The sequence below is a fragment of the Cryptomeria japonica genome, chromosome 8 (genome assembly GCF_030272615.1).
Source record: "Cryptomeria japonica chromosome 8, Sugi_1.0, whole genome shotgun sequence".
NCBI classification, from domain to species: Eukaryota; Viridiplantae; Streptophyta; class Pinopsida; order Cupressales; family Cupressaceae; genus Cryptomeria; species Cryptomeria japonica.
Window position 1 is genome coordinate 32,021,898 of NC_081412.1, and position 24,103 is coordinate 32,046,000.

At 35.1% G+C, this 24,103-nt stretch overlaps 1 protein-coding gene across 1 annotated transcript; it reads right to left on the minus strand.

Annotated features, from left to right (window-relative positions):
- Window positions 1-167: 167 nt before the first annotated feature.
- On the minus strand, window positions 168-20,889 carry LOC131045117 (receptor-like protein 35). Its single transcript, XM_059210135.1, has 5 exons — window positions 20,817-20,889; window positions 18,541-18,920; window positions 17,594-18,444; window positions 10,712-12,544; window positions 168-647 (listed from the first exon to the last, which is right to left on the minus strand). The coding sequence occupies exons 2-5, from the start codon at window positions 18,623-18,625 to the stop codon at window positions 168-170; spliced, it is 3,249 nt and encodes a 1,082-aa protein (XP_059066118.1). The 5' UTR covers window positions 18,626-18,920; window positions 20,817-20,889.
- Between the last annotated feature and the right edge of the window lie 3,214 nt (window positions 20,890-24,103).

A 24,103-nucleotide genomic window follows, 5' to 3' on the forward strand; every position in this document is an offset into this window, starting at 1 on the left:
GTGAGTCTTCTTCTAGCCGTTGTGATAGGATCCATAGAAAGGAGTTCACTGAAAGAACTAGCGATTCCTTTAAACACATCTTCCACCTAGAACTCTAAGGGAAGGCCCGATAGTCTAACCTAGACTGGAGCCTGAATAAAAAAGGGTTCATTTAGGTCCATCTTAGGCTACCATTTTTGCAAAGCTAGCATTGATTTACCAATCAGCCAAGGGCCATCACTAAGCACTCTTGACATGTCTTCCTTACAAGAGAAAGCCAATGACAACACCCCTTTGGACATAGCAGTGATCTCTACTTGACCTTTAAGCACCCATTTGCATTTGGCAAATGCCTTAACAATATCAATATTTGGCCTCGGGCCCAAAAAATTTCCAACCAGTGTCATTGCCATAAAATTAATATTGTGCTCAATAACAAGGTTTGGAATTTCAATAGAAAATCTACCTTTTTCTGGGTCTGAGATATTACGAACTGGAGGGAGCAAGGACTTTCCACTCGATTTGACACTAAATAGAGAAGTCCAAGACTGACCACTGTCCCTTCGAATAGGTTCCTGCCTAGGAATGTCTCCAGCACGTGATTCTCCATTTTCTCCACCAGCATCGATAGGCTTGTCACCTGCTTGTGGGTCCCCATCCACCAGGTCCTTTCCATTTGGCTCAGAGGAATCCGGGCAGTCTCAGGAATCATCCTTTCCATTCCCACCCTGGTTTTCCTATCCATTGCAGGGCTTCCTGCCCTTCCCTGAATTCAAATGTAGCACTTCTCCCTTCTCCCACCCCATGCCAAAAAAAAATCAAAACAAAGGGAAGAAAGAATTGGGCTCTTGGGTATGCTAACACATACGATTCTTGAAATAAAAATTCATTTGGATATGGTAAAAATATTTGCATATCCCATCTTGCGTAATAAGTTGATTATAGTTTTTTTAAACGAACAATGCTTGTCTAATCAAGGTTTATGTTTGCATGAGCAATTGATGGTTTTTTAAATAAATGCATAGTGAATGAATGAAGAAACAATGGTTTTTGAGGTTGTCCATATTGCCCTTACTTATCCTTTTTGGTAAAAGTTTAATTTTATATTTTTGATGGATGTAATTCTTGACAGTTATTTACAAGTCCTTCATACATCACTCACTTCATCACTTGTATATGATTGCTTGTTGTATTCTCTTTTTTGGAGAAGGGTTTTTTCCCATGTGGTTTTTCTTCATTACTTCATTTGCAAGAGGTACTTTGTACATGGGACCTAAAATGGCCTCATAACTAGGATCAATCTTAAATCTTTTCATTCTTGCATTATTTTCTTTGGTTTTTTTCTTATCTAAGTTGCACTTAAGGGCTTGGTGTTAGAGTGAATAAGGTCATGTTCTAACAAATCCTTAGTGTAGAACTGTTTTCAAGTTGACTTAGGTCCTAGGTGTTATTTCTAGAAGTTGGTTATCATGGGGCCATGTATCTTATTCACTTCTTGTGTCCTATTTCATTCAATATTTGTTCTAAGTGGTTGTATCATAACATAGGATTAAAGAACATGTCAATGTGTTATTTCATCCTATCACTCACCTTGCATGTATGAGCAAGACTTATGTATACTATGTAAAATAGTTCATTGATCATCATTTGATTATATCTCATAGACCTTTTAATTTCAAGAAAGCTCATTTTCACATTCTCTCTTTTGGAAGGTTTCTTGTGTTTTTGTCAGTGGTCTTGGGTGTTGAGCTAATATTCAACTCCTACAAATTCTTGTAGACACATTTCTCCAATAACTTTAAGTAGGCAAGAAAATTACAGAAATCCTTCCTCTTATTGCTATAAATAGATGGCTTGGGTAAGTTATTTATCTCAAATTATCTTTTGTTAATTCCTCATATAGTGTGCAATTTGGATCTCCTAGAAGAGCTTGAAGATTTTAAGTGTATTTCTATCAATTTGACTGCTAAATAATACATTAGATTAGATCTTGGATGTTTAATTTACTAATTTATGGTTTTCTTAGGGATAAAAGTGACTTATACCATTGTGGGTGTCATTTACTGTGATTATTCATTTTTTGTAATTATTTTTTATGTTATTAAGTCTTGATTTTGAGAAAAAATTAAGAACATAACAAACAAATAAACCCAAAATCACTTTGTTGTGATTGAATGCAGATTTGGTTAAACTACCTTCAATTAAACATATTCAACACACACATGAAATATGTGGCACTCAATGACAATAATGATTTTGATTAGAAACCCCCTGGGAAAAGCTATTTTATTGTAGAGTAGTGTTTAAATGTGCAAAGGGGTTATTTCTATTAGATTTAATAATTAAGAATGATTGAAAAATTTAAATCTCCCCAAGGAAAATTTATTGCAACATAAATCAATTAATATTCAAAATAAAAAATTGATTGAATTCAAATGTGTGTGTGTGTGTGTGCGTGTGTGTGCGCGTGCATGTGCAGATGATAAAATGAAGAAAATGACTACATATATAGGCTTTGGGATGGATAATGAAAGATGACAAGTGTCCTAAAGAGATTTATTGATTTGGAGGTTTGACTTTTTGTATAGGAGTAGTGGTGTCAAAATAAATCAACTTGATGAAGGAGAGTTGACACCTAACTATCTTCAATCAAGGAGTTGAATGATTTAGAGGTTGTGTGCACTCTAATTAATCAAGGAGATGAATGAGTTAGAGGTTGTGTGCGCTCTAATTAATCAAGGAGACAATATATTATGTGCTCAACTATTTCTTAGTCTACATAAGTAAAAAAATATTAATTACCTATGTAAGCTTAGTATAAGGTGCAACAAAGAGATAATTACACCAACAATCAAATGGGGTTTGATCAAATCACCTTAGATTGTGCCTACTTATGTGGTGGCCTTATCTTCTCATATCCACTTATAAATCTATGTATCAAAATAGTCAACTCCACATTTTGTGTGCTATGGTCAAATGAAATAAGGGGAGACAATACTTTTTGTACATGTAGCTATTATAATTAGCTTTACCAAAGTATAATATAGAATATGTTTTTTTAATATTGTATGTATTATTTATTTTGTAAGTAAGATATGTCCATTACAAAAAACACCCTATTTGAAAGACTAGGGGAAATAAAAAACTATATGAAGAAAATTTGAAAACCTATATTACGCTCCATATTGATGTTCTTTTTTAAAATAATAACAATTAAATTTCAATAAATGGACAAACAAAAATCTATCATTACAAAAAATTAGATCTAAATTTCTATTAATACTAATTAATAAATTAATAATAAATAAAAATTTACCAAAAAATATGCTCACGGCTAATTTTAGATTAAATAATATAATTCCAAAAAATGCTATGAAAATTCTACTTGGAATAAGTGTTATATACACTACAATGTAATATATCAATGTCTATTAAAAATTAATATTTTTTGTTTTGAAAAATTAATAAAGAATACTAAATATATATTATAAAAAATTGAATTTTTTTTTTTTTTTTTTTTTATTACATAATTCACAACTGAGATTGCGAGAGAGTATATTAATTTAGGAGAAATTTACATTAGCGAATACAAATCCTTCCAACCAAAAACTATTGGCACTAGGAACTCGGAAGGCAAGAACAAAAAGGGTCTACCACAGAGCCTATCTTAGAAAGGTCCACAAGTCCAAACCAGCGAAAAAACACCCATACCCCACTGAAACAAGAACGGAACCCCAGTGCCCTTCACCAGCACCATCCTAATAGCCTCCATTTCTATCAACCCCAGTGCCCTACAAACCATTTGTAGCCTCTGATCCAAGATGTGTCCTTAAAAAGACATTTTTCATTTGTCACTCATAAGCCTAATTGGGGTTTCCATCTTTGAATCGTATGCCAACCCAACACCTCAATCCAATAAATAGAAGGGAAGAAGCAACTCACACATGCGACCAAATCAGAGACGAGGTCAAGCATTTAGTGTGGAGTCTTGCCAATTTCGAGACGATGCCATATTCACCAAAATCACCCCAAACACTAAAGCCAAGGTTACCCAAATCTTAAACTTCAAACATTACTAAATGCCATAGCTCTGGGTAATTTATCTCCTCATGATCTCCAAGAAATGTGTGGTGGAAATCCAATGTCAAGGGCAGTCCAAAAGGAATTATCAAGTTGCAAGTACAACTGCTCGTAATCAGTTCTTTCCTTCCGCCACCACCAAGATGTTCACTAATAGCTGAGCTAAACTTCATTTGTTGTCAGGTTGGCCAATGCAAAAATGCTAGCTTTTGGCATGCAAAATTCACTCCAACATAGATGGGTCAGAATCTTAATTCTGACCAACAGACCCATGCTTGGGCCACCTCTTTATAACCATCTTTGGCATTGTATTGCCCAGTGTTTGACCTAACCCAAATCAGCATAACTCTCCCCTAACAGAACATAAGATCTCTATTATCCAAAATAGCCTTAACCATGTTTACCTTAGCAACCAAGAGGAAAGCAAAGTTGAAGTGCTTCCAACACCAAGCTAGAGAGTGGTCGCCATTGTCAAACTCCACATAATATTTAATGAAACAACCCCATATTTTTTTCAAGAAAATTTTGATATACTCAACCATTGTGATGTTTCCCAAACTTGGATAACCACCCTAAGCATCCTCCTAAAGCAGAACCTCCATCAAAAATATCCTAGGAAAGATGATCTAATATCACTATTTTGCACTTCCAAACCCTTGATTCTTAAAGGGAGTTAGAGAATTGAGGATGTTAGTTGGATCAAATCCTTCCAGATATTTATCTTGGATAATTTTGACCAATTTCAACTGACACTCTTTATAAATCTTCCACACTAGCTTAGCACCTAGTGCTTTGTTTTTCCAAAGCTGAGTATGCAATCCTACCCCCTCATATTCCTTTGGTCTACAAATTTTCCTCTAGAAGATCAGAGAAATCTTATCTTTTTTGTACAAGACCTTTCCAAAAAATATTCCTCATCATTTGGACAAACTATTGGTTGAAACCTGTAGACAGAGATAGATATGACAATAGATAATCGGGGATGACTAAGATCATTGTTTTGAGCATAACGATTCTCCCTTCCCATGATAGAAATATGCCCTTTGTACGGAAGTTAAGTAACGTAACAACTTCCTACACTAACCTTGAGAGGAGGGTAATACAAATCTTTATAACCGTAATAGAAACTTAACAGAAATCAATATAATGGCATGCATACCACAACACAATGGTTTACATGGGGAAAACCTTATTTGGAGAAAAACCCTATACTCCAAAAGTCAATCAATATATTATTTAAAAATCAACAATAGATTATAATATACCTGCAGAGCAAGCTTCTCACATGAGTACATCACCAATGGAGATCCAGAGGTAACTCAACAACTATTAGACTCTGATAATACATCACACTACATACCCATAATACAATGCCCTTATAATATACGGTTGTCTTCTAGGGAAAACAAAGAAAACAAGTTATCTACCATTAGATCTATGACATAACGATAAATGATTAGGATTTACAACAAAAATATATACATAAAATGTGGCTTTATCACCTATCGAGCATTCTAGAAGCACTTATGTAGCACACATAACACACTAGTAGGAAAAGTCGAGCATTCCTTATCCAACACTCTAGATGCACTTCAACACTTGTTTTATTTAGCCATCTAAATGCACCAATACAATATTGAACACTCTAAACACACCAATACAATTTTCATTATTATTGCAAGGTTGAGACACCATTTTCTTAACACCCTTCCATGAGGTAATCCTCTTGTCCAATTTATCATTAATGGGGTCCCATAGGTTGGTCGATCTAAACCCATTTATAGAGGAAGGCCTAAGTATGTGCAAGGAAGATGACCAATGTTAAACTCTAGAGTTCTAGAAATCTCTTAAACCTTCCTAGGAGTGAAGAAGAACGCTTCAAATTTAAATCTTGACTAATCTCATTTCCCGAAGAATTAGCATAAATTTCTAGGATATTCTTAATATTCATAGATTCTCTCATGCTGGGTGCCTTAAAGAGAATGGTATCATCAACAAATTGCTAATGAGCGATAAAAGTTAGATAGCTAGTGACTTTAATCCCTTCCAACAAAACCTCAATCTTGGTAGATTTTGAAGGCCCTTCCTAGAGCTTTGACCATGATGATGAAAAAAATAGTGATAGGGGGTCTCCCTGCTGCAAACCCCTTGAAGCTTCAAAAAACCCCTCAAGAGAACCATTGGCTAGGATTGACAATATTGGGATCAAAATACAAATAAAAACCTAATCACTCAATTGCCTATTAAAACCAAATTCTTCAAAAAATTTGGAAAGGAAACTGCAATCCACTTTATTGTATGCTTTTTTAATATCTAGTTTGATTTACATGCAAGAGATCCTGGTTTGGTGAGTGAATCGAATGAATCAATTCTTGGGCTATGATGACCCCATCCAAAACAACCCTACCTAGGACAAACCAAGATTGCTCATTTGAGATTATATGTGGAAGAATTTTCTTGTCTATTGGTCATTACCTTTTCCATTATTGTATGGATTGTATTATAAAGAAAAATAGGTCAGGACTCCTTCAAATGGGAGGCCTTCTCCTTCATTGGGATAATAGAAATGAAAGTGTTGTTTACATTTCTCAAAATTCTTCCTAAGTTTCTAGATGCCTCCTAAGCTTCTACTAGCTCGTCACACACTATGTGCCAAAACTTCTAAAAAACACCACATGGAACCCATTTAGTCCCATCACTTTGTCAGGGTACAATTGTTTCAATGTAGCTGTCACCTCATCAACAGAGAAATGTTCAATCAATGGCTTATTTTTCTCTTCAATTATCAATTTGGGAATGTGATCAATAAGAGTTTTATGTTCTTGGAGATCCAACTCCTCCTTGTTATTCAACAAATTGGTGAAGGAGACTATTTTCTTAGTTATATCCTTTGGGTCTTCTATAATTGAGTCATCCATATTTTCTAGTTTGGAAATCTTGTTTAGGTCTCTATGTTTCTTGGTCACAATATAAAAAAATAATGAGTTTTGATTGCCCTCATCTATCTAGGTTCCCTTGATTTTTTACTCCAAAATGTCTCTTCATTGGCTAAAATGTCTTCATAATCTTTAAGGAGATCCTTAGATCGCTCACAAGGCTATCTTGTTCCATACCCTCCTTCAACACCACTTTATTTAGGTCTAGCAACTTCTCTTCTATCTCTTGCTTATATTCAAAAAAAAATTGAAATGTTTCTTGTTCCACTATTGCAACTTTAATTTAACAAATTTCAATTTTGAAATAAAACATTTGAACAAATTAGAACTAGAGAATTTTTCCTCACCCCACCATTCAAATATCAAATAAAAAATTAGATCCTACATCCACATATTTTTAAATTTAAATGGACACCTACTCCACATTTTGTCATCCACAATTTCTAACCACGTAGGGTAGTGATATGAGCCAGAACAAGGGATAATTGATGCTTCAATTCCAAAGGAGAAGGATGCCAAATCATCATGGAAAAGGAACCTATCCAAATCATCAAATATGCTATTGACACCTAGCCAACTATTGTTCCACAAAGGACCGATGCCCCAATCCAATCTCCAAGACATTATTTCTGGCTACCCAAATCACAATGAGATTGATTGAGCATCTAAACTCCCCTAGCTTGTCTTGAATACAAAGAGTGACATTAATATCTCCAACAAATATGCAATGTGAGAGAAGATTATTATAAATAAATCCATCTAATTCTACCCACAATTTGCTCTTCTTGATGCAAGTGTTGGGGTCATGGACATTCACAACTATTAACTACAAAGTTTAGGATAAACTCCTAACTCTACAGCCTAGTCGGTGCTTATGTTCTACCATCCTATCAATGACTACTAAAGATGTACTCAAAAAGATAGATAGATCACTAGATGCCCCTTCAAATTGAACTGCCTTAACTTTCCATTTTCTAACTTTCTTGGTAAAAAATTCCAATTTAAAAGTGGTCAATTTGGTTTCTTGAAATAAGATTAAATCTACCTTCAAGAGCTTAATCCTATGCTTGACCAAGTGTTGTTTGTTAGTGGTTTTCAATCCCATAACATTCTACAATAAAAGTCTTATGGCCCCTAGGGAAGGGGACCACCATTCCTAATCTCAGTAAGATTGTTATTTTCACTCGATCTTCTGCTTCACCATCCTTGCCCCATAATTCCTACAACTACTTCTTACATTTGCCTTTGTTCTTCTTACAATCTAGAATAGTTTTCTTGGAGGGTGTCTTTTTAATGACCAACTTAGCCTCGGGTTCGTACAAACCATCCTCCATATCCTACTATGCTAGGTTACCAAACAACATGTCTTGTTCTTCCCCCTCTAATTATCCTTTCTCCAAAGTAATCTTTGTCAACCATTGTTCACTGAGTAGATCTTTGTGCAATATTGTTGGGATTGCTCCATGATACAAATGGTTACTATTTGATAGACCAAAAGGATCACAGACTACCTCCAACATCAAGATCCTACTACTTTCCCCAAGTTCCACCAATGTCCTCTTTGCTAGGTCACCTATACAGGAGCTATCCACCTTCCCATAGGCCTCCTTCGACTAAACTAAAACATGTCCTTCTACTTAAAACATCACTTGTATTTTTTAATAGAGCCCCCCTTGTATATTAACTAAAAATAACAACCTAATCACTAAGTGGGTCTTTTTCTTGATCATACATGGGAGGGCTTCTTGAGATTTTGAGCCCCTTTGCTTCTTCGTTTAATGGGAATGCCCTAAAATCCTGAGATGTTGATGCACCCTCCAATAAAAGATCCTTGCTAGGCCCTTCATCGACTACATTTGAGGGTTGTGCATTATGATTGCCAAAAGCAACCCCATCAATTATTGTGACCAGTTGAGTCCTTGTTGATTAAGATGCTCTAAATACAACACCCATTTTATGACATGATTTCCAATGCTTCACATACCCCATCTTCCAGATATATCTCCACATTGATGGCCTTGGAGACCCCATCTTTTCCCTCTATAAAATCCTCATCTACACTAATAAAGGAACCCAATGCCTCCCATATCACCCTCAGAGACTCTAAATTGCAGTATTCAGGAGGAAGATTTGTCAACCTAATCCATGTTGCATGGCCTCCCTAATTTGATTTATAAATGGACCAAAATTCAGGATCCAATCTAAACAACAATTTAATAAAAAATAAATTTAAGTTCTAGGTAAACATTTTTAATGTGACTGGTGATGTCAGCATGACACATCCTTTGGTACCATGTGAACTAATTTTGACCCAGAGCTATGAACCAATGTAGTCATAAGTGGGGGACCTCATCCCCATGTAACAATGTAAAGGCTCAAACCCGTGAGAACATTGGATTAGTGAGGGCACAAGCTTGCAATCATAATAGCCCAGTGGGGGTTTGAACCTTGGTAGCCACAACACCAACACCACCACATAACTAGCACACAATGGGAGGAACCCCCTAAATAAAAATAAAAACTTGTTCTTTTAAAAAAAAAGGGCATTTTAATGCAACAATTTTGTTTTGACCTTTGAAGAACCGCATTAGAACCAAAAAGAAATTATTAAGTAGGGATATAAAAGATACTTATGGATCAACATTTTGGATCCACCACTCCATGATTCATTTCTTAGTGCAACCTTTCCCACACCATTTTACAAAGGTAGCCCTCTCCTGTAGACACTCTATTGAGGGAAGAAGAAACCTTTGGTGGCATGGCAACTACTTTGCATTTTCAATTTGACAAAGCCTTCTAATTCCTAACCTCTGCATGTCCATTTTGAGTCCAAAACCTATTTCGTGCACTACTAGGGATAAACAGATCTCGATGTATCTTTTTTTAATATCGATTGTTGAGAGGAGGGACTCCACCATGAGGTTTCTCTCCCAAAGGAATTGTGTTTGCCTTGGTTGTGAAGGCTAGGATGGCCACTCTTGGATTCCCCCAGTTGTCAAAAATACTTTTTACCGAATTTCACTTTCACTCCATTTTTTTATTAAATACATCCCCATTAATATTTTTTTTATTTTCATCTCTTAGTCTTCATTGTAGAAATACAGTCATCTTCTTCAATTGACTATTCTTCCATTTTAGAAGCATAAACCTCCTTTTCCATTAAGTCATCACCATTTCAGCATCTTCTTAACTCTTCCATCAATTAACTCAATTTCTAAAAATAGAAAAAATAACGTTTTAATTCAAAGAAAAACAAATCTATGCTAACCATAATTATTTTTTTTAAATTACTAAATATTATAATTCTTATTAAAAGCCTAAAATTTATGAAATTAAAATAAGAAATATATATGTAAATATTCACAACTGAATGGAATAATTAATGAGACAAGAAAAATTCAATTAATTATAAAATAAATTCAAATTGTTATAAAATCGATAACATAAGCTCTTATACAAGATAGATTGTCTAACCATAAAAATATATACGAATATATTTAAAATTATCAACTGACACACAGCAAAATTATTTTCTTTCCTGACATCCATACCCATTTGGGAGGGATGGCCTCTTTACACTACCATATTATATATTATTTTCTTACAGAATCTATCTATAGTAGCCATGACATATCCATCTATGGCAATATGAAGGCAATGCCTCTCTACACTACCATTTATTATTTTCTGAGTGATAATATATTCAGAAGACCTACAACATATCCATCTAGGACTCGAATGTAAATTATTCGCCATTTCTTTTTCAGACAAAGGACTCCAAACACTCCCCACAATCCAACAGCAAAGCTTGCCATCCAACTTACATACCAATACCATGGGATTTCTTCTTCCTCTTCATCCTCTTCATCTTGAGAAACCGGTGGCATACCTGCAGATGAGTTGTGCTCACAACTACATGATCTCTTGTCAACTGGAAACCCACACAGACCTGGGTTCCCTGAAAAGTAAGTAGAATTGAATTTGGAGAACTGACGCCCTGTTGGGATTCTTCCACAAAGCATGTTGTTGGACACAATGAAGAAACTCAAAAAGGAAAGTTGTACCATCTCAACTGGGATTCTTCCATGTAATTTATTATTTGAAAGATCCAATGATTCTAACTGCTCTAACAAGCCAAAACTTACTGGAATCTCTCCTGTAAGACTATTACCTGACAAATTCAGGACATGTAAATGCTTAAGGTTGCCAATTTCTGAAGGAATGTCACCCGAAAGCTGATTTGAAGAAAGATCAATGGCTGTTATAAGTAAGAGAACAGAATCCCCATAGGCTAGGTTCAATCTTTTGTTGCTCACGTTGACCTCTTCCTTGTAATAGTAAGGACGGCCATTAACGGACCGACCAGCTAAGACATTTGATTCTCCCGGCTGTCCGGCAATAATAGCTGCAAATCTCCCCAGCTCTGGTGGGATAGCACCAGTCAAATTATTGTGGGAGATATCTAAGACATGGAGACTTGAAAGATTGCCTAATGCATGTGGTATCCGCCCACGAAACTTGTTTGACCTCAAAACAAGTATCATCAAGCCAGAAAGCTGCCCTAACCAAAGAGGTATGTTCCCCGACAAGAAATTATGAGCCACATCTAAAATCTGCAACTTCGAACAGTTTTGGACACCAAACGGCAAGTTTCCCTTAAGCATGTTGTCACTGAGATGAAGCTTTTCGAGTTGGCGTAGGCTTCCTATATTGGATGGAATCTCTCCACTCAATTTATTGTTCGCCAGATTTAGTCTTTTCAAAGCTGAGCAGTTGGTGAGGATTGGTGGTATTTTACCCTCAAAGTTGTTATCTGATAGATCCAAATCCTGTAGGTCTTGCATAAGACCAATGGAGGTGGGAATGTCACCTCTTAAATCATTTTGAGAGTATAACAAGAACTGAATGGCGGGAAGAAGCGAACCAATCTCCACTGGGATAAAGCCGGTATATCTATTCTGGGACAGATCCAACACGTCCAAAATTGATGCGGGCACAGAAGGAACGGGAACAGACCCGGTCAACATATTATCATCCAAATATATCTGGGAATAATAAGTTATATCAAAGGTGGAAGGGAGTTCACCTTGCAAGTTATTATGCGACATGTAAAGATCTGCCAAAGTTGAAAGGTCCCCAAACCAAGCTGGAATGTTTCCAAAAAGACTGTTGTTGGAGAGATCCAAATACCGCAAGCTATATTGTGTTGAAAGGAATGCAGGAATCAGACCCCCAATATTACAAGAACCCAACCCCAAGTCTTTAAACTGCATTGGAGGTATCCATTCGGGCTCAATAAGAACTGTCAATTTATTGTAGGAAAGCACGAGCTCAACAAGCCTGGTAGCATTTTCAAAGAAATGAAGAGAAATGTAGCCTTCTAAATTGTTCTTAGCGAGATTAAGGCTAGAAAGCCGACTCAAACACCTAAGAGAAGTAGGAATGCTACCGTTAAGCTGATTGTTGTCTAGATACAGTACTTCCAAAGAAGGAATCCCCCCCAACTCAGGAGGCACATTTGTAGAATTCTGAACCTGTCTCTGAACCAACTGATTAGCAAACAATAACAGCAAAAAGAAGAAAAACACCAATATCTTTATTGAAGCTTAATTAAAAAATTACATAGAGGCTGTATATATAAAGAATTTGCAGTCTAGAAAAATAAATAATAACTGCAGTTCTAAATATATTCCTAGCTTTGCATGGAAAGCTACTAAGGCTCTCAAACTAAAAAAATCAAACTACTCCCTAAATTAAGAATACAATAAGTGCATGCACAACATGCTTTATTTACTAAAAACAAACTCATGCAAAAAGCAAAACTAAAAATAGTCCTAAGGATTCATGCATGCTGGAGTACATGCTTTATTTGCATGAATAAACAAAAAAACTATTAACTAAAAATAGCTTATGCAGGGTGTTGAATGGATAGCTTCATGTCCAAACTGGAGTTGCATGGAGCTGCATGCTAGAGCAGCATCACTTATCAACATACTCCCCCTTGATGCTGAGAGGGCTGACAATCTTATCTCGTAGTGCTATAAACTGAGCTTTCGCAACCGCTTTGGTGAATATATCTGCTAGTTGATCCTGGGTGTTGATGTGCTTCAATTCGACATCCTTCTTTTGCACCAAATCTCGTATGAAGTGATATTTCAAATCAAAATGCTTTGTTCTGCTGTGATGAACCGGATTCTTAGCTAACTTGATGGCACTCACATTGTCACAATAAATTACTGTAGGCTGAATTTGTTTTTCTCCAATTTCTTCCAAAACTTTTCTGAGCCAAAGGGCTTGTGTACCTGCTGAGGTAATTGCAACATACTCTACTTCTGTAGATGAGAGGGCAACAATACTTTATTTTTTCGAGCTCCAGGTAATTAAACCAGAACCAAAAGAAAAACAATTTTCAGATGTAGATTTACGGTCATCTATACTACCTCCCCAATCTGAATCACTAAAGCCTACAAGATTGAACTTTTCAGAAGAGTAGTAATGAATACCAAAACTTAAATTCCCTTTCACATACCTCAAAATCCTCTTGGCTGCCTTCATATGTATTTCAAATGGATTTGTCATATACCTTGAAACAAGTGAAACTGAATAAGCAATATCTGGCCTCGTGTGGGTTAGAAACATCAAGCTCTCCACAATACTTCTGTAAGTTGTCTCATCAACTAAATCAGCACCATCATCTCCACATAAGAAATCTCCATGAGCACTTGGAGTGGAGGCAGGGTTACAATTAGTCATATTAAATTTCTTCAGCATATCCTGTGCATACTTTGTTTGACAAATGAAAATCTCATCCTTACTTTGATAAACCTCCATTCCTAGAAAATATTTCATTAGACCAAGATCTTTCATCTCAAATTCTTTCATCATAGCAGCTTTGAATTCATCTTTCATCTTAGAACTACTACCCATATACAAAAGATCATCAACATACAAACTTATGATGAGAATATCAGTACCTTCTTGTTTGTAGTATAGGGTAGAATCACTCTTACTACTCTGGAAGCCATTCTCCTGAAAGTATCCATCAATCCTGGCATACCACGCTCTTGGTGCTTGTTTGAGGCCATACAAAGCCTTCTTCAACTTGTAGACATAATTATCTTTTCCTTCCACTTCAAAAGCTTGTGGCTGCTCCACATATACTTCCTCTTCTAAGTACCCATTCAAGAAGGCACTTTTCACATCCATATGATGTATGCTCCACTTCTTTTGAGCTACTAATGAAATCAGCATTCTTATGGTCTCTTGTCTTGCTACTGGTGCAAATGTCTCTTCATAATCAATTCCATACTTTTGTGTGAAGCCTTTAGCAACTAATCTCGCTTTGTGTCTTTCAACACTCCCATCACTGTTAAATTTGGTCTTGTAGACCCATTTGGTGCCAATCCTTTTTTTGTCATGTGGAAGTTCTATTAACTCCCAAGTGTCATTCCTGTGAATGGAATCCATCTCTTCTTCCATGGCTTTCACCCAAACTTCATTAGTACATGCATCTTCAAAACATGATGGTTCAAAATCAGCCTTGGCTAATAAAGCAAAATTCACTGTCTCACCTATTGGGTTTTCTTCATGTACTTGATTTCCACTCCTCTGGTAGATATCACTCAATCTCCTTACTTTCCTTGTAGAACTTGGAGAAGAAGCTGGACTTGAACTTGGTACTAAAGAACTTGATGAAGGGTTGCTTGGTGGAGTTAAACCACTGGATATAGAAACATTAGTTGGCTGCTCATGATCAATATCAGCAATTATATCATCATTCAAAATAGATTTTGGCTTCTCAACATGGCCTTTTTTATGACCATAAACTCCCCCTTCATCAAAAATCACATCTCTTGAGACAATAAGCTTGTTAGTGAGGGGATTATACAATCTATAAGCCTTGTTTTTCTCACTATACCCAATAAAAATATATGACTCACTCTTTGCATCTAACTTCTGTCTATTCTGATCCGGTACATGCACATAAGCCAAACAACCAAAAACTTTGAAATGATTAACATTAGGCCTTTTACCATACCAAGCTTCATAAGGGGTCATCTTTTCTAGTGTACTAGTGGGGCTACGGTTGAGGATGTACACCACTGTAGCAACTCCATCTCCCCAATAAGAATTGCTCAATCCCTTGGTTTGTAACATGCACCTTGCCATTTCAACCATAGTACGATTCTTCCTTTCAGCTACTCCATTCTGTTGAGGTGTGTATGCAGTAGTAAGTTGCCTCTTGATGCCATTAAAATCACAATAACTTTGGAAAGCCTTTGAAAAAAATTCTCCTCCACGATCAGTCCTTAAACATTTGATCTTGAACCCTTTCTCATTTTCCACAAGGGCTTTAAACTTCTTGAATGTATCCAAGGCTTCATCTTTGGCCTTCAAAAAATATACCCAACAATTTCGTGAGTAATCATCAATAAAAGTGATGAAATATGATGACTTACCCAAACTCTTAGTCTGCATAGGACCACATATATCTGAATGAACAAGCTGAAGTGGGTGATGAGCCCTCCATGCATTGCCCTTTGGAAACTTTTCTCTTGCATGCTTTCCTTTAGCACAACCTTCACAAACCTCCTTGTGTTCCTCAACCTTGGGCAAACCAGAAACTAATGCATGTGAGGTTAGAAACTTCAAACTATGAAAATTTAAATGCCCATACCTGAGATGCCATAACCAACTTGAATCCTCATAAGCCATATTTGCCAAACTATTGTTATGTTCACCAAACCTCAAGGGGAACATCCTATTTCTTGTCATAGGAACAACAGTGATCACCCTATTATCCTTATTCTTATCATAGATAGTACAAGTCTTATTCTCAAAGACTACTTTATAATTTTTCTCACATAGCTGCCCAACACTTAACAAATTGTGCTTCAATTGTGGAGTATAATAAATATCATGAATACTCTTTATACCTTCTTTTGTTTGGACCTCCATAGCTCCTTTGGCAGTAACCTCCAATGATTTATCATCACCAAGCTGGATCTTGGATTTGAAACTTCCATCCTTTGTTGAGAACAACTTCTCATTCCCTGTCATATGGTTAGAGCATCTAGAATCTAGGTACCAAACATCTTTACTTGTATTTTCACCCTTGGCACAAGATAAGAATAAGTGATCAGGAGGATTGTCACTACTTTCTTGAGCATAGTTAGCACTTTTACCTTCTTTCAATCTGCATTCTCTTTCAAAGTGGCCATACCTATTACAATGGTAACATTGAATATTTCTCTTATCAAATCTGCCTCTACCTCTTCCTCTGAAACCACCACTTTCTCTTGAGCCACCTCTTCCTCTACCTCTTGAAGAATTTTGGCTTTGCCCTTTACCTTGGCCTTGATTGATTTTGGCACTACTGCTGCATGCATCTTCATTTTTTGTGATTAGCAATTTAGAGGAAAATGCTTTCTCTACACCTTCAAAAGAATCTTTCAATCTTTCTTCATGAGACATCAAGGATCCAACCAGTTGATCAAACTGTAGTTTTGTCAAATCCTTGCTTTCTTCTATGATTATTGTTACATGATTCCATCTAGGTGTCAAAGATCTCAACACCCTTTTAATCAAAACTTCATTGCTTACAATTTCTCCAAGTGTAGCCATTTTATTGACCACATCTTTGACTCTGACACAATAATCACTTATACTTTCAGCTTCTTGCATCTTCAAATTCTCAAACTCTCGTTTCAATGTCTAAAGCTTGACCACTTTAACTTGATCACTACCCTGGTAAGCTTCTTGTAGAGTCTTCCAGGCATCTTTGGCAGTCGTTGCTCCTGATATTCTTGGAAATAAACTCTTATCAAGAGCTATCTGAATGTGAAACAAAGCTTGAGCATTCTTTTTCCTTGCTTCCTTTCTTGCTGTTCTTTCATTGGCTGTAAGGGCATTCCAATCAGTTGGCTCTTCATAACCTGATTCAATAATCTCCCACAAATCTTTTCCAATCAAAAAGGTCAGCATCTTAATGCACCAATAATCATAATCATTCCCATCAAATTCTGGAACGAGCATATGGTTAGAATTCGACATTATTAACTTTGGTGAAATTCCAACAATAAAACTTTAAGCCAAAACAATTTTACCTGCTCTGATACCACTTGTAGAATTTTGAACCTGACCTATCCTCTCTGAACCAACTGATTAGCAAATAATAACAACAAAAAGAAAAAAAACACCAATATCTTTATTGAAGCTTAATTAAAAAATTACATAGAGGCTGTATATATAAAGAATTTGCAGTCTAGAAGAATAAATAATAACTGCAGTTCTAAATATATTCCTAGCTTTGCATGGAAAGCTAAGGCTCTCAAACTAAAAAAAGTAAACTACTCCCTAAATTAAGAATACAATAAGTGCATGCACAACATGCTTTATTTACTAAAAACAAACTCATGCAAAAAGCAAAACTAAAAATATTCTTAAGGATTCATGCATGCTGGAGTACATGCTTTATTTGCATGAATAAACCAAAAAACTATTAACTAATAATAGCTTATGCATGGTGATGAATGGATAGCTTCATGTCCATCTGGAGTTGCATGAAGCTGCATGCTAGAGCAGCATCACTTATCAACATAATTGCCGCTCAGCAGATTAGATGAGAGTCGGAGATAAATCAAGGCTGAAAGCATGCCAACTGAAGCTCGAATTTGTCCACTCAATGAGTTGACTTGGAGATCAAGGTATTGAAGGGCAGAAAGATTTCCAATGCACGGTGGCAAACTTCCTGTAACATTGGAATCGGATAGACTAAATCTGCTTAGTTGGGGCCACGCTTCACATGGCAATATTTGTCTTATATTTCCAGTTAGTTTGTTGTCGACCAAATTAAGCTCTTTCAGTTTCAGCAGACGGGAAAGACTCGAAGGGAATGGCCCCGTCAGGTCACAGCGGTCAAACTGAATGGATACTAAATCATTCATATTACCCAACCATGTGGGCAACCTGGAAGTAAACTGGTTCCAGCCAAGCTGCAGGTGGGACAGGTGGCTGAGGTTTTGTAAAGCATTGGGGACGTGGCCGGACAGAGCACAGTCTTTGAGGTTGAGGTGGCGGAGATTGTGGAGCCAAGAAAGTGGAGCTTCCAATTGCTCTCCCGTCATATTCAGTTCGACCCCTTGAAGCGACAAATGTTGTAACCCTTGCACAATTTCTGTCCACTCCAAACTGGAACTGTACACTGGTCCACAGTAATAACTGAAAAAGGAAGACTCCTCCTGGATGTATAGCCTGCTAGAAAGATTTATAACTTGCAGTTGGGAAATATTTCCCAGACGCCACTGAATGCTACCGTCCAGATCAACACCAGCATAGGACAAGTTGAGATAAATCAAATTGTGAAGGGAGGATATATGCTTCAAAATGTGGTCTTCAAAATAATTGAAGCTGAGATCGAGATGCTTCAGTCGGTGTAGACTAGAAAGCTCTGAATGTCAAAGACCAAGAAAACACATTGCACTAAAATAATGAAAAATCACAAGTTAAAAAATAAAAGAATGTTGCAAATTAGAAGTGTCTTTACCTGCGGGTATAACGCCACTCAAGAAATTGGCGCTCAAATCCAAATGCTCCAGATTCTTCAATTTGAACAGTGCAGGAGAAAGCATGCCAGTTGTCGGATAACCTTTATTGATATCTACTGAAAATTGAGAAAGATGAAATTTGATGACATGGGATGTCTCTCGGCTGCATTCAACACCACGCCACTCACAACAATTTAGTCCATTCTATGAACTAAAGCTAAGTGAAGGATATATCTCATTCTTGAAAGCAATGAGGGCATCTCTTTCCTTCCTTAAGCACACAACATTGCAGCTGATCGTCACCCAAAACCATGTCAACACAATAAAAAAACATAAGTACCCGAAGTACCTCCCCATCTTAAAAATTCGGTTGTTTCACCTACAAACACATGGATTAACATAGAATTGATTAAAGCTTTAAAATATTCAACTAAATAGAAAATTTTATTTCTTTTCAAAGTTTGATTGATTCACTGCTACCACATGGACTCGCATAATCAGAATAGATAAAAGTTATTCAAAAATCAACTAAATTGCAAAACAAAATTTTAAAATATAATTTGTTAGATGAAGTTAGGTTTGAGCAGGATAGCTGGCGGCATCTGGTAATGAGATTATATAGACATATGTGGAACATGATAACTGTCATAATTCGGTGTAAATGGAAAACCAGGTTGGAATGTGGCTGGAAGATGGTTTCCACTCAAAACGGACGACAAGAAATAAACGATGTGATGTGCACGGGCAAAGTCTACCATTTTGAAGATATCATTATATACGATCCATCTCTAAGGACTCCGATCTATTCATTATGTGTCCTAATAAATCATCTATCAAAGAGAGAAAAATTGAATAACTCAATTCAAAAGAATTTTAACATTTGTATTTTAACACTTTTGAATGTGAATCCACGTTCATCCAAAAAGTTCTAAAATGCACATGTCACTAGAAAAAAAATCTAACCCTATGACAGATTCAACTCCTCTTCATAGCCTTCTACCTAAAATGATGAATCTATATTCTCCAATTATTAATGTAGTCACTTTGCAATCAAGGATGATCAATCTATGGTTGATCATAGGTGAGTTTCTTTCATCATCATTGCTCACTTCAAATTATGATTATGTGTAGTTATCTCATCAATATCTAAAATGTCCAAGATTTTGTAACCTATAATCTCAAAATCTCAATCAAACAATATATCTATTATCCTAGAACCTGTCAAATGCTGCATCCTCAACTCTTCAATATTTAGGACCAAACAATTTCTAAAACTATCACAAACAAATTAAGAAAAATTAGGGCTAGGAGCTTGACTCAATTGGCAAGAGCTTCATGTGGTAGACATAAGATCATGAGGTCGAGTCTCCAAAGAACCATTAAATGAATCTCATAGGATAGGTTCAAACAAATTATTTGCAGCATGTAACATTGGTTTGCACACTTCTTCTTGAAATCAACAATAGGAATCATGAGTATGTTGACTGAATAAAGAATGTGAGTATAGATCAATATAAGAAACTAATGTATGACCATGATGACCACAAAAGGAATATAATTTTGATTTAACTAATTTGACACTTGTAGATGAAGATCCAACATGAAATGTATTCATAAGTGTTCCAAATATATTTTGATATGTTTCAAATAATTTGGAACATAAGACCTGACAAAACCCTTATAACCAAGACCACATTTTTCCATGAGACTCCTAGACTCTCACAATGGTTTTCTCACACATGCTTGTTGTGTTCAACATTTTTCTTTGTACAAAAACATCAATCATCTGATCTTGCAATCTTTTTATCTCCTATCAAAGAAAAATATATTGAACACATAATTACCCAAAAATAGACTAAAATAGCTTGAAAATTTTGCTACGTAATTACCTTCTTTTAAGTTACCAGTTTTAATACATAAGATCTTATCATCTTATCATGTAGAATGTAAAAACCCAAAACAAAATATTAACCATGATATGAATTAGGCTCAACCAAATTGCTCGTACTAAAAAAAAAAGGTTAACCATAGATCTCAACCATACACAATCACATCCTTTATCACTTTAAAAATCCTAATTTATTTCCCAAACGATGCATACCTATCTCTTTATATACAACACTTTATTATTCCATTAACATACTTAAGAATAGATGAAACATTTAAAAATTTAAATGATTCACTGGCTGAAACCAAATGGAGTAACATACTCAGAATGGAGAAAAACTTAAATCAAGTAAATAGCAAAAGAAAACTAAAATATATAAATTGCTACCTGAAGCTGAACTGAATTTGCATTTGAGCAGGATAGGAGAAGGCATATGGTAATGAGATTATATAGGCATATACGTAACCTGGAAACTGACACTATTCCGTGTGAATGGAAAACCATGTTGGAAAGTGGGTGGAAGACGATTTCTCACCCAAAACAGACGACAAGAAGTAAACGATGTTATGCGCACTGGCAAAGTCTACGCGAAGGTTGGAAAATTTAGAGTGGTGTTAAGGTAATATCAATGTAGAACGATTTTTTCCTCTTTTACTTTTTTAATCTTGAAGATTGTACTAGAATTATTTCACACTGTCCTTGGTCTTTGGGACAGAATGTTCTGTGTTTACATAAGTGGATTCCTAATTTTGACCCCATGAAGGATGTCCCCTCCAATTTTCTATTGTGGATTTGTCCACCTGACCTACACTTAGAATTTTGGAGTGTATACAATTCATTAGGATATTTTTGGTGCTATAGATAAAATTATTAAACACAGGAAATGGCTGACTTATACTAGAATTTGTGTGTTTAAAATGGACAAGTGATCTCTACCTAGATTTCCTTAGCCTCTAAATTTAGATTTCGGGTAGAACAAATTAGCACAAAGTCTGTCTAATACTTTACCATCTTTGTGGCAATGTAGGGAAAAATTCTACTACGTGATGGAGAAGTAAGAAAATTCACAAAGTCTAGAAGAAAAAAGAGCCTACAGTCCATTGAAAACATTCAAAAGGGTGAAAATATTAATACCACTAATGACAGCTGGAAGATGGATGCCTCTCTCAATACTGGGAGGTTTGATGATGGTGTTGTTAGTAGGTCCTCTTGTCTCAAGAAAAAAAGATGTGAAGAAGGAAACAGTAAGGAAGCATATCTTTCGTTAGTTGGTTTCTGATCTGTAATAGATTGAGCCCTTTCTCCACTTAATTAAAAACAAAGACCATAAAAATAAAATATAAATATTATAAACATAAAAAAAATTAAATATCTGCATTTTCTTTATCTTTGCTTCCAAAAAATTATAAGAAATGTAATCCACTACCTACTCCATTCCGATCCTGATATTCCTCTCGTTTTCACTTGTGTTGTTGAGGTAAACTTGGTCCCATCTGTAAAATCTATAATTATTTTATTACACAACAATCCATCTTATGCAATAAAAATTGTGTGCGATAAAATCTCTACTTATTTTATTACACAAGAAACCGCCTTACCGAATAAAAATTGTCTTCTGTTTTGGGTAGGAAATTATCTTCTACTTATTTTCCAACCTGGTTTTCCATTCACACGGAACAATGCCATTTTCTGTGTTACACATATGCCTATATAATCTCATTACCGTGTGCTTTCTTCTGTCCTGCTCAAACTTTGGATTCAAATTCAGTTCAACATCAGGTAACGCGTTATACTTTTAAATTTTATTTTTCTATTTAGTATATTTTTAAATAAGTTCTATCTATTCTGGGTATGTTAGTCCATGTGGTTTGTGTGTAAATTAAATTTTAAATGGAAAAAGAAATTGATATTTAGTTGATTTTTTTCGGAAGTTGACATTGAATTCAAAGAACAGGAAAATGATATTTGTTTCGTAATGGAGATCCAGGATTTTATATTTGCAATGGAGAAAATTGCATTCATTGCGCTCTTCCAATACGTTTTGACTTTTGATATTTAGTATGCAATGAAAAAGAATAAATGGTTATATAATTTGAATCTTTCTACTCTTTTAGATTATATATATAATTATCTGAATAATTTAAATTTAGATTTCTATTTGTTAAAATGAATTTTAAATTTTGAGAATTCAAAATCAAATTTAAGGTTAATTTTATTTATTTCATTTAGACTATAACGGTTCAACTAATCATGTAAAGTGTTTCATTTATTATCCTTGAAATTGTATCTAAAAGATAATTCTAGTTCATTTTATAAATATCTAGGAATAATATTTAGAATGGAATCTGGTTAGAGCATTCAAGTTATATGATTTAGCACTAAATTTAGAGCATTTTATTACACTTCTAGTTGCATTCTTATCTAGGACATCCACTACACACTTGTTTGTTGTTTATTAAAACAAGTGGCAAAAGGGCCCCTTACTCTGAAATGGTAGAATAAAAAACCATCAAAACCAAAGGTTTGGAGAGAAAGACAACAAAAAATAACACACAAATAGATTAACTAGAGCTTATCAGCAATGCATATACAATCTAGTAAAAATAAAGTCTAGAGACAACATATCTAAAACAAAAGAGTGCCAATAAAACCATGACAACCACTACAAATATACACTTGCTTGTTATTTCTAGTCATTTTCTAAGTTGTTTAACTATTTGATGTTGGAATGTGAATTCCAAATTGGGGTCGCATCTAGCAAGGGCTAAGTCATCTTTGATTGTCATCTAGATGTGGTTGAGACTTACTATAAATAGTAATTTCAACATGTGATTTACATGTAGTTGTGTGAGTCATACTTATGATATTTAGTAAGTTGTCTTCAATTAGGACTCTACAAATCGGTTGTTTTATGCAGCTCAAAGTCATGTTTTGATGTACAGTTTTCGAAGATTAAACATTGTAACTATGTAATTCTAGAGAATCAATATGAAAGATATTTTTCCGGTGGTTTTTTATTGGTATATTTTTATGAAGTTTTTCGATATAAATCTAAGTGTTATGTGTTATTGTTCTTCTCTATAATTTCTACACTTATTATTTTTTCTTACAGTTGAAACAAGGGAGCAATTATCATCATCATACGCAAACTCTTGTTCTACAAAATCAAGTTTCTATGTAGAAATATACATGGAAATTCATGAAAGCTTGAAAGTGAAATTTTTGGGGAGTTATTGAGATCACATCCAAGAAAAAGGTTCAAATCTACACTTTTATATGTTGAGCTTGTAGGTTAGTGACTAATCTTGAAATTCTAAAAGTAACCAGTATTGATAGGTGGTGACTTTAATTACATCAAATTTCCAACTAAGTATCAATATTGATTATTTTTTAGGATTTTTGTTTCATACATTTAGCATTATCAACTCTTTCGTCTAGGGTACATTTTGAATGCTTATGATGTTTAACTTAGATTTATGTAAAAGGATTGTGTTCTTCCTACATTTTGGTGAATCCATCCTCCCTTATATTTTCCCTTCAATATTTTATATTCTAGTTTTTATTACTAATTTTTTTAATCTAAGATTGGTTACAATTTTTATAATATATATTCCAATTACCCTTTAATTTCATTATCTTTTTCAATTTTGTTTATGTCAAGATCTAGTTACAAC